We start from the raw sequence: 12,723 nt of genomic DNA, 5'->3' as shown, positions 1-12,723 counted from the left end.
GTTCCCAAAGGACAAGGTCACATTCCACCGGAGCTGTGGAAAGGAGCAGCCACCAGCCTGAACCACGCGAGGAACACGCTGGGAAAGCGAGTCCCAGAACCGAGCTGGCCACACGCGGGACACAAGCCGCGGGCAGCACGGGAGTGGGGGCGCGGGGCAGCAAGCACCGACAGACGCAGAAGGGATATTTCCTCGTCCAACCTCAAAATGCTCCCTGTTCTGGACAGTCTTCAGGGCCGCCATCCAGTCTTCCATGTCCTTTCTGTTATCAGCACATAAGATGAGCTTCCTGCACGGTGTGATGACCTAGATGAAGAAACAAGCAGCTCAGTACATCCATGAACAAAGGACAAGCGCTAACAGCCGTAACTTTCATCTCAAATGCAGGTATTTTATGAAAAATTACTATTTCATTCAGATATTCCTATTTGAGGAACAGAACATAAAAGTGGCCATCATGGGTACTAAAATACAAAAACAATCTCAACCCAGCAAGATAATCAAATGTAGTTTCTCTATTCATCAACAATCAATTAAACAGACAGTTACCAACTACTTACTACCTATCAGACACTCTAAGAGGCCCTGAGAAAGAGTTAAAAAAGAAGATGACACAGTCACTATTGCTCCACAGAGTTCACAAATTGACGTCCCACATCTGAACAACTTAGGGAAAACCTGGTCTACAGGGAAGCTAGAAATAACACGAGACTTCAAGGATTTCGGGTATCAATGAACTTCTAGAAAATCTCTAATCAAATACAACAGAATAACAGCAAACTATTACAGTCAGAAATCTGGGCTACTTCACTGGAAAGGAGATCGTCAACCTGGTACATGATCAACAAATTAAGATAACATCCACAATACAGAGAGTTTTTTTACAAACAGGGAAAAAAAAATCCTTCCTAATAGAAAAAAAGCAATTAACTTGCACTTCCCAGAAGAAATACAAAATAGCTAATAAGTGAATAAAAAGATGTTAAAACACTCTAGTTAGAGAATGCAAATTGAAAGAGCAAACTATTTCTCATCTACCATTGCAAAGTTTTGGTAGATGATAATCCAGTGCTGGCAAAGGTGTGGGAGAAGAGTCCTCCTCGAATAATGATAGGTGATAAAGAGGGTGCAAAGTTTTTAGAGGGCAATTTGACAATGTCACTCAAAATTTTAAAGTGCATAATCTTTCGCTTAATTTTGTTTTGACAGTTCCAAAGTCAAATCCACAAAACAAGGAATAGTGAGATGCCTAGCTTCTCCATCTGCCCGCTCCAATCCTGGTTCCTTCTCATTCCCGCAAGTAGCTTTAAAAAAAAAGTACGGTTTATTCTTCCATTTTAAAGATACATGCCAATCCATGTATATATTCATAATCCTTCTTTTTAAAACTACAGCATACCATATACCCTTTTATCCATCTTCGCTTTTTCACTTACTCACACATCCTGGTGACCAGATACAGAGATTTTCCTATGATTTCTTACAGCTGCACAGCTTCCCCCTGCATGGAAGCACCACAGTCTACTCAACCAGGCTCCTATCAGTGGGAACTGGGTGCTGTTTAAAATCCTCTGCTATCTGAGACAGTGCTGCAATAAGGAGTCTTCGCATGGCTGGATCTTTTCATCACTTTACTTTTGGATAAATTCCTAGATGTAGAATTGCCTGACAACGAGTAAATGCAGATGTAATTCTGCTAACAGCTACAGCCAAATTCCCCTCCAAGGGATTGTACCATTTTGCCTTCCCACTAGCAGTTAGGAAAAGCCCGTATCCTCATGGAGTCACCAAGAAACATGTTATTTAACTTTTGGATTTTTGCCTATCGGTTTTTAATTTACATCAGGAATACCCGGTTTAAATTATTAGATGACCATGTTTCTGGCTCAGTAAATTTGAAACTGCTCTTGAGATTCTGTCTACAGTGATTTCGGTAAAGCCACCTGCAAAGTTTAAACACAGTGGGGGCTGAAGAGAAGTGGGTCGCAAGGGCTCGGCATTACCCACCCCTGCACACATCCAGGCCCAGCTGGGTGTAGAGAGGGCAAGGGACACGAGAAACTGAGTGCGCGGAGGACTAGGGGAGCTGTGGGCCCCCCCCACAGGGGAGGCTGGGGCCACTCTCTGGTGCCTGGAGAGCACCGGGCACATGCCTCTGTCACAGCATCGACAAGCCCCGGCCTCTCGGCAAGAGTCTCCCGAGGATCTGTTCCAGATCAGGGCCTTCAAAGAACAAGAGGGGCAGGGACCCCACTTGCACAGGACTTACTCTGGGTGGGGTGGGGGGGCGGACGCCAGAACACACTTTTACATACTGACCCTGGCCGGGAAGACAACCAGGCAGGGCCGTGCGAATGAGGCTGGTGGGCATTTAGATGGGGGTCCAGGAAGGACCCAGGGGTCACCAGTGCTGCTGTGCCTGGGATGCCTGGCTGTGGACTGCTTTCACCCTGGGCCCCTCGGGCCAGGCCCCGGCTCAGGGTGGGCTCCTCACATTTAAGAAGAAACTCGACTTCAGAGACCATTTAAGACCAACTCCATATAACTTCAGTGTCCTGACACCAAAGTCGCTGGTTTGGCCCGTCACTTATGCACCGTTAAGACGCCTGGCCCTTCCATTCAACAAGCCAATCACAGGCCTTTTTGCCAAGCTACAGGGAAAAGAACATGCACGTGCTGAAAATATTTTCATTAACTACATGCTTTATGAACTTTTCAATAGGAATATTATATTTCACAAAACTGTGTTAAAAAAATATGAAATTATTTCACTTAACCTCAATCATATTCTGGTTTTTTAAACCTACACTATTATAATACTGCAGGTTTTACAAAATTATGTGCATTTTCTATTTCCCAATGATAGGGTTATAAAATGAGCTATTAAAACAAAAAACTTCAGCTGGGTCAAGACCTCAAAACACTGGATTATGCAGCTAACTTATTCTTCATCATCCTTTTCCTGTTTATTCACAACTGGAAAAGAAATATGAATGTTACTGCTTATAAGTTCTCATGAGTTCTCCATTTAAACCAATTAGAGGAAGAAAACATTTTTGTCTTAACTAACACACATCTTTATGATTTAAGTTTGTGTATGTAATATTTTTAGATAAAATTCACATAATGTAAAATTCACCATTTTAACCATTTTAAAGTGGATAATTCAGTCGTTTTTAGTACATTCACAATGTTGTGCAACCATCGCCACTGTCTAATTCCAGAACATTTTCATCACCCCAAGAAGAAACCCTGGGCTGACTAAGCAGTCACTCTCCACCCCCCTCCCCCCGTCAGCAGCTACTCTACTGTCTCTATGGATTTGTCTACTTTGGACACTTCATATAAATGGAATCCTACTCTATGTGGCCTTTGGTGACTGGCTTCTTTCACTTAGCATGATCTTTTCAAGGTTCATCCATGTTGTAGCAGGCAATGGTACTTTGTTCCTTTGTACGTCAGAGTAATATTCCATTATACGGATATACCACATTTTGTTTATCCATTCATCAGTGAACGGGCAAGTGGGTTGTTTCCACTTGGTGATTTTGAATAATGCTGCTATGAATAGCCACATACACGTCATTGTTTGGACAAGTATCTCAAATCTGTTAGGTATATATATCTAGGAGTGGAATATGGTAACTCTACTTTTTTAGGAACTACCAAACTGTTTTCCACAGCAGCTACATCATTTTACATCCCACCAGGAATGCACAACGTATCCAATTTCTCCACATCCTCATGAACACTGTTATTCTCTGGGTTGTTTTGTCTGTTTGTTTTCTGTTTGTTTTTATTAGAGCCATCCTAATAGGTATGAAGTGGTATCTCATTATGGTTTTAATTCACATTTCCCTAGTAACTGATGATGTTGAACATCTTTCATGTACCTATTGACCATTTGTATACTTTCTTTGGAAAAATTTCCATGCAAGTCTTTTGTCCATTTTTAGTAGGGTTCTCTTTTTTGTTTAGTTACGAGAGTTCTTTATACATTCTAGATACCAAACCCTTACAAGATTAATGTTTTGCAAATGTTTTCTCCCTTTCTTGAGTTGTCTTTTCACTTTCTTCATAGCATCCTTTAATATTCAAAAGTTTTAATGAAGTTCATTTTATCTATTTTTTTCTTTTGTTGCTTGTGCTTTTGCTGTTGTATTTAAGAAAAAGCTGCCTAATCCCAGACCACAAAGAATTAATCTATTTTCTTTCTCAGAGTTTTCTAGTTTTTACCTCTTATGTTTAGGTCTTTGAATTATTTTGAGTTAATTTTTATACACATCATGAGGTGGGAGGTCAAACTTCAGTCTTCTGCATGTTGATATCCGGTTATCCCAGCACCATTTGTTGAAAAGTCTGTTCTTTCCCCACTGACTGGTCTTGGCACCTTGCCAAAAATCAATTGAACATAAATGCATGAATTAATTTCTGACTTTCAATTCTATTCCATTGATCTCTATGTCTATCCTTGTACCAGTACCACACTGTTTTGATTACTGTAGCTCTGTAGTATGTTTTGAAACTGGAGAGTATGAATCCTCTACCTTCATTTTTCTTTTTCAAGACTGTTTTTGCTATTCAGAATAACTTGCCATTTCATATTAATTTTAGGATCATGTCTTCCATTTTTGCAAAAAGGCCATTTTAATTCTGATAGGAAATGCACCAAATATGCAGGAAAACTTTGGGGCATTTTGCCATCTTAACAATGCTAAGTCTTTCAATCCAGGAACATGAGATGTCTTTCCATTTATTTAGGTCTTTAACTTCTTTCAGCAACATTTTGTAGTTTTAGTGTACAAGTCTTATGCCATTTTCCCAAGTATTTTATTCTTTTTTGTATTGTATTGCATCATACAATAAAGAATATTGTAAATAGAACTGCTTCCTTAATTTCCTTTTGGAATTGTTCGCTGCAAGTGTATAGAAATACAACTGATTTTTGTATATTGATGTTGTAAACTGCAACTCTGCTGAACTCACTCATGAGCTCTAATGGTCCTTTTGTGTGTTTGTTAGGGTTTTCTATAAATAAGATCATGTCATCTGAGGACAGAGATAGCTTTACTTCTTCCTTTCCAATGCCTTTTATTTCTTTTTCCTAATTGCTCCAGCTAGAATCTCGTGGACAATGTTGAACGGAAGTAACAAGCATGGATATCCCTATCTTAGGGGAAAGCTCTCAGTCTTTCATCATTAAGTATGATGTTAGCTCTGAGTTTTTCATATATGCCCTTTATCAGGTTGAGGACTTTTACCTCTATTCTTAGTTTACTGAGTAATTCTTATCATGAAAGCATGGTAGATTTTGTCAAATGCTTTTTCCTGCATCTACTGAAATGATCATGTAGGTTTTTTTCCTTTATCCTATTAAATGGTATAATATTACATTGACTGATTTTCACATGCTGAACCACCCTTGCACTCCTGGAATAAATCCTTTTAATATGCTGCTGGACTGAGTTTGCTAGTATTTTTTTGAGGATTCTTGCTTCTACATTCAAGAGATACCGGTCTGTCATTTTCTTTTTTTTTGTATGTTTGTTTATTTGTTTGACTTTGGTATCAGAATAATACTGGCCTCAAAGAATGAGTTAGAAATGTCATGCCACCCCCAACTTCTACTTTTTTGGAAGAGTTTGAGAAGAACTGGCATTAATTCTTCTTTAAATACTTGGTAGAAGTCACCAGTGAAGCCAACTGGTCCTAGGCTTTTCTGTGTTGAATTGTTTGGGTTACTGGTTTAAGCTCTTTACTTGTTACAGGTCTATTCACATTTTCTATTTTTCTTGAAAGAGAAAAGATAATATATTTTATTTTGCATAATTGAGGGATTTTATTAGGAGTTACACAATGTGATATTTACAGAAGATATTGAGTTTTTTTAAACATCTCATTCTATTTTCGGTCCTGTCTCCACTACTCCTTTAACAGCCTTTAGAAGATGGAATGCCCCCACCCCATTATTTCAGAACTCCGCTATCTTATTTGAGAAAATCTTGCACGTGCTGAAGCAGGGAGGTTATTGGAATAGCTTCATGGGTACAACTGGATAAACAAATTATAGGCAAAACCGTTCCTGTATAGAGACAATGAGCTCATGAAACAAATGACACATGACATAATTTCCTCAATCTGTGTAACCGTTTACAGAGAGTACACACTAAACAAAAGATAAATGTTCAAGAACCCTATTTTTAGTCTTTTTAAAAGGCAAACTCAGATGTGAATCCTGCCCAGCCACTGACTGGTTGTGAAACATGGACAAACAGCAGTCTGTCCTTCTGTCTCTTCTGGGAAAGGGGGATAATAAAAGTTACCTAACAGGGTTGCTACAGGATTGAATGGGATAAAATGTGTGCAGGACCTAGTACAGGGCCAGACGCAGCGTGTTTAGGAAATTTCAGAATCCAAGCCCCACATATGAAGCCTTTACCAGCTGCGTAACTTTGAACAGGTAACTTGACTGCCCCATGCCTCCACTGTCTCGTGAAAACCGAGGCTAGTAACAGCAACATCACATCCTCGTGGTCTTGTGAGATTTAAAGCACATCGTGCCCCTCATCGTCACCATCAGCACAACGTCAGACTCTTAAGTCCTCAATCTCAGCATATTATCTATTTGATACAACCAAAAACATGGCTTTTCAGAAGGACTTCATCTTCCTTAGAACTATTCTAGTAGTCAAAAGCCAGCCCCTCTCACATCATGAGAATCATAACAGCAGTGCCACCAAATAAAAATCAATGCCCTGCTTGTCTTCAGTCACCCCCACCACTTTAAGACAGAATCCCAACTTCTTAGCTGCCCTCAGACCGGCCGTGGCTGGGCCCTGCCTGTGTGTGCAGCCTTCTCTGTCATCACCTGCTGCCGTGGCCCCCAGTGATGTACGAAGCCCACCCCACGGTGCTGCTCACACCACCCACCTGCACACGTGACCCCGCCTCCTAGTAGCTAACACACACAGGACACTTAAGATGTCTCAGGAAACCTAGCCACCTTACAGGTGTTTGCTCATTTAATCCTCCCCATAAACGAATTAGGTCTGAGGAGGGGATACCAAGAACCCGAAGGTGACTTGCCCCAAGTCCCACAGCTGCTGGAGTGGAGGTGCCAGGACACTAGGTAAGCTGGCTCCTAACTTCCACCCGACAGCTGCTCCGTGCCTGGATAACCAGCAAAACTGCACAGTGAGTAACACAGGAATGGCTGGGGGAGGGGTGGGGAGGAGGGGCCACCTAGGCTCACGAAGAACAAACCGTGTCTGGGGCTCTCCACGTCCCTTCTGGCAGGGTAAGGATGGCAGAGGACAGCAACACTGCAGTAAGCCATTTGCCTGCCTGCTCCTCCCACTCTCACCAGGTTTCCCAAGAGTTCAAAAATAGAAGATGGAAAAATAAGATCTGGAGAATAATGACAAAGACAGTTTACTGATTCACCACCAGGCTGAATCACTGCACCAATGTCCTGTCCAACAATTTCTAATCACAGATTTGGACGTGCATGTGATTTGAAAAGGATACTCCAATGACAAAAATAGCAAGATCCTGCAAACCTTGCCACTCTGCAACCACAGGCCAAACCAAACAACTTTACCGGCAATGAGGGCAAGGCCCTGAACCTGGCCCAGTCCAAAGGCCACAAGAAGCAGCAGAGGAATGGGTGGGGGCTGGTCCACATGTGGGTAGAAGGCCCAGAAACATCCCGCCTGGACTGACAGCTATTCAGACGCTCTTTCGACAGATGCTGCACTTGTTCTAAAGGCTCCGAAAAGGTCCTGGTACATGGAAATTACAGGAAAAGGAGGTGATTTCTTATACAGATGACAATAGGTGAGAATGTCCAGAGACAGAATGGGACAATGTGGGAAAACCAGTTTCCGGCATGCACCGGTGTGACCGCCCTGTCACGAGGGGTGCCGCGGGCTCACAGCCTCCAGCCGGGGGCACCATCAGCACCCACCTCCGCTTTTAAGCTGACACTGTGCTATGGTTTCTCAAAAAGTTACCACTGGAGAAAACGGAGGGAACAGTATGCGGGATCTCTCTGTATTATTGCAACTGCATTTGAATCTACAATTATGTCACACACACAAAAAAAGTTTAATTAAAAGAAAGTAACCACGATCAACAATATTTCTAAATGCTTAAATTGGGGGGGACTGTGGGAAGGTAGCAGAGCAGGAAGCTCCAGGAATCAGGTCCTCCTCCAAACAAGCACTGAGCTGGAAGGACCTGCCTGAATCAACTATTTTGAAATCCTGGGGTCTAGTGGAACACTGGGCAGCATCCAGGGAAGAGCTGGGGAAGAGGCTGGTAGAGTATGGTAAATACCAGGGCATTTCACCTTCCATGCAGGGGCTCCCAGCCCTTCTTGCCCAGCCACGAGGCAGCACAGCGGAGACTGCAGCCCAGGCTCCGGACGCAAACCACTGGAGCCAGGGTGGGCCGTGAGGACCTAATCGGAAACCCAGGCGGGTGTGTTGTGAATGCTGAGCCCATCTTTGTAGTCAGATCACTGGAGCAGCTCTGCAGGCTGCCACTGTTCAGCCTCCCTCACGCAAAAGCAGCAGGCAGTACCTTTGCCTATTTTTTTTCCCTCTTTTCTCTTTCCATTCCCCTTGTGGGAGCAAAAATAGTTTAAAACGTCACAAACTGACGGCTCCAGCCCACAACAACAACAAACCTAGCAATCCCAGGGGAAAGGGAGAACTAGATTTCCAGAGTTAGGACAACATAATACTAAAAATGCCCAGTTCTCAACAAAAAATTACAGAACACAAAGAAAGGAAAATATGGCCCATTCAGAGGAAAAAAAAGTTTGCCAAAAAACCATCCCTGAGAATGCTCATACACTGGAACTATTAGTCAAAGACCTAGGATCAACTGTCTTAAATGTGTTCAATGGGCAAAAAGAATCATTTACAAAGAACTAAAGGAAAATTTTAAATGCTGGCTGAACAAAATGAAGAGACATAAATTATAAAAAGGAACCAAGCAATCATGTCTGGGAAGATGGCGGCATAGAAAGAAGTGGAAGACTTAGTCTCCCCCAGAACAATTCATAAATGAACAAAAAACCAGTAAATAACCTGGAATAACAGCGGGGAGACAAACGTGACTGTACACTCAACATCCACCAACATGAATTGGGAGGAATGCCCGAGAACACAGCATAAAATCTGTAAGTAAAACTGCAGACCCGCGCTGAGAGCCGAGAACCTAGAGCCGGGAGCCCCTCCCTCACGGAAGCCACGCCGCACACTTTCTCAGTCCAGCTCCAAGTGAGGGTTTAATAGTAACTGCTCAATACAGACAGCGAATCCTCAACAAGCAGACAGAGGCTTTTGGTGACAACTGACCTTGGGAGAATCGGGGGACATATCTGTCTCAGGATAGGGAGCCCAGAGAATCGGGTGCTATCTCTGGCTGACGGGCGAACCTGGGAGTTTTTCTGTCCCTCGCTTCCTCTCTGTGGAGAAAACCTCAGCTGCTCTCAGCCCACAAGGCGTTGCAGTAAAGACAGCCTCAGACATTCTGTATTCTGAAACGAGCTGAGAGCCCCGCGGCACAGCCCAGCGGCCCAGGGCTTCCCTCGAGGGACGGCGCACACTGATGACGTAGCACGGCATTCCCTCGGCTGAGGGAGGATCGCGGCTGGGAGGGGGGATCCGCTCGGAGAACCCAGGGGCGCTATGCCAAGTCTGGTGGTTTGTGCGACACCGAGAGAGAAGGTCTGAGGCTGAACTGAAATGAAGGCTTAGACTCTTGCAGCAGCCTTGACTCGCCTGGAACCTGGGAGATTTGAACAGTAGAACTGCCCTTCCTCCCTAGCCACCCATACACACGCCCCACATTCAGGGAGGATGGCTACAGCAACACACCCAAACTGAGTTCTCCAACTGAACACACAAGAATCATTTCCCCACACTCTGTGGAAAAAAGGTTGAGAACTGATCTCAGGGATATAGGTGACTCACAGACGCCATCTGCTGGTTAGTTAGAGAAAGTGTACGTCACCAAACTGTGTCTCTGAAAAATTATTTTTTTTATACAACCTGAAAGAACCCTATCAAGCAAAACAAATGCCAAGAGGCCAAAAACAACAGAAAATCTTAACGCATATGATAAAACCAGACGATATGGAGAATCCAGCTCCAAACACACAAATCAAGATTTCGGAAGAAACCTTGCACCTCACAAAATTAATCAAAGAACTACAATCGAAGAACAAAAACATGGCAAAGGATTTAAAGGACATCAAGAGGACCATGGCCCAGGATATAAGTGCCATAAAGAAGACGGGAGAAGAGCATAAAGAAGACATTGCAGGAGTAAATAAAAAAATAGAAGATCTTATGGAAATGAAACTGTTGGCCAAATTATAAAGACTCTGGATATTCACAATACAAGACTAGAGGAAGCTGAACAACATTTCAGTGTCCTAGAAATCCACAGAACAGAAAATGAAAGAACAAAAGAAAGAATGGAGAAAAAATCAAAAAAAATTGCAATGGACCTCAGGGATATGATAGATAAAATAAAACGTCCAAACTTAAGACTCATTGGTGTCCCAGAAGGGGAAGAGAAGGGTAAAGGTCTAGAAAGACTATTCAAAGAAATTGTTGGGGAAAACTTCCCAAGCCTTCTACACAATATAAATACACAAAGCATAAATGCCCAGCAAACTCCAAATAGAATAAATCCAAATAAACCCACCCCAAGACATATTCTGATCAGACTCTCAAATACTGAAGAGAAGGAGCAAGTTCTGAAAGCAGCAAGAGAAAAGCAATTCACCACATACAAAGGAAACAATATAAGACTAAGTAGTGACTACTCAGTGGCCACTATGGAGGCAAGAAGGCAGTGGAATGACATATTTAAAATTCTGAGAGAGAAAAATTTCCAGCCAAGAATACTTTATCCAGTAAAAATCTCCTTCAAATTTGAGGGAGAGCTTAAATTTTTCACAGACAAACAAATGCTGAGAGACTTTGCCAATAAAAGACCTACCCTACTTCAGATTCTAAAGGAAGCCCTACCAACAGAGAGACAAAGAAAGGAGAAAGAGATACAGAGAATTTTAACAGACATATATAGTACCTTACATCCCAAATCACCAGGACACTCATTTTTCTCTAATGATCACAGATCTTTCTCCAGAAGGGACCATAAGCTGGGACATAAAACAAGCCTCAAGAAATTAATTAAAAAAAAAAAATTGAATATACTCAAAGAATATTCTCCAAACACAATGGAATACAAATAGAAGTCAATAATCTTTGAACTATAACTCCACTATTTACTTCCTACATGATAAAAAATACACAAACTCTAAGGACAAATCAGTGGTTTTGAACTCAATGTAAAATATGTAATTTTAGACAACTATATAAAGGTGGGGGACTGAAGGAGTATAGGAACATAGTTTATGTGCCCTATTGAAGTGAAGGTGGTATCAAAGAAAAACAAGATTGACAGGAATTTAAGAGGTTAATTTTAAGCCCCACAGTAAACACAAAGAAATTATCAGAGAATATAACCATAGAGATGAAAAGTAGAGTTTGGGTTAAGAGAAATGGGGGAAGGGGCAATGGGGAGTTAAGAAAGGAGTGTAGGGTTGCTGTTTGAGATGAAGGGAAATTTCTAGTAACGGATGGTGGGAAAGAGCATACCATCATTCTAAATGTGATTAATCCCACTAATGGAAGGCTAGGGAGGGGGTGGAATGGGAAGATTTAGGCTGTATATATGTTTCCACAATTGAAAAAAGAAAAAAAGAAAAAAAAAAAAAGACAGTCTAACTAGACGAGAATTGAATGCTAAGGATGAACTTGGATGGGATTGGAGGGTGGAGGACAGGTGGCTCGAAGGGACACAGTTGAGACATAAGGAAAAGGAAATATAGAATGTAAGCTTTGTGTCATTGTTGAATCTCTTATACTTCTTAGCTGCGCTTAATGGAATTACGTAAAAGAATGTTCTTGTTCATGGGAAGTACATATGTGAATTATAGTGTATGTTCAAGGATGTGTGAAGCTAACTCTCATATGTTCAGAAGACAGAGAAATAGATGACGGATCATTGATAGGGAGGGAGGGAAAGAAATAGTGATGTGACAGCATGTTAAAGTTGGTTGATTGAGCTATTGGGGGAGGGAGGTCAGGGTATGATGGAATTCTGTGTATGGGGCTAGTATTGTTTTTGCAACTATTCATGTAACTTTGAATTTATTTCAAAATTTAAAAAAAAATTAAAAAAAAAAAAAGGAACCAAGCAGAAATTTTGGAACTGCAAAGGATTAGATATTACACCAACAGCACAAGGAACAACAAAAGATAAAACAGACTTCAAAATTTAAAACCTTTGTGTATCAAAGGACCTTATGAAGAAAGTGAAAAGAAAACCTACAGAATGGGAAAAAAATATTTGGAAACCATATATACGAAGAAGGTTTAATATCCAGAATATGTAAAGAACTCCTACAACTCAACAGTAAAAATACAAACAACCCAGTTTAAAAAAATGGGCCAAGGATTTGAATAGACATTTCTCCAAAGATATTCAAATGGCCATTAAATATATGAAAAGATGCTCAACATCATTAACCATGAAAGAAATGCAAATTAAAACTACAATGTGATACCACTTCACACCTACTAGGATGGCTACTATTAAAAGTATTTGGAAAAAAGAAAATGACAAGTGTGGGAGAGG

The 12,723-nt window shown here is 41.5% G+C and overlaps 1 protein-coding gene across 4 annotated transcripts in view; it reads right to left on the bottom strand.

The window, feature by feature from the left end:
- Positions 1 to 12,723, bottom strand: part of DGKD (diacylglycerol kinase delta) — a 140,975-nt gene that overhangs the window by 42,631 nt on the left and 85,621 nt on the right. For all 4 annotated transcript variants that reach the window (XM_037850368.1, XM_037850369.1, XM_037850372.1 and 1 more), the window contains one exon: positions 202 to 306. In XM_037850368.1, the coding sequence (XP_037706296.1) occupies positions 202 to 306 (105 nt within the window). The remainder of the gene's footprint in view (positions 1 to 201; positions 307 to 12,723) is intronic.

The sequence above is a fragment of the Choloepus didactylus genome, chromosome 9, assembly GCF_015220235.1.
Source record: "Choloepus didactylus isolate mChoDid1 chromosome 9, mChoDid1.pri, whole genome shotgun sequence".
Taxonomy (NCBI): domain Eukaryota; kingdom Metazoa; phylum Chordata; class Mammalia; order Pilosa; family Megalonychidae; genus Choloepus; species Choloepus didactylus.
Note: the sequence above shows the minus strand (reverse complement) of the source record. Positions and strands in the feature narration are given on the sequence as shown.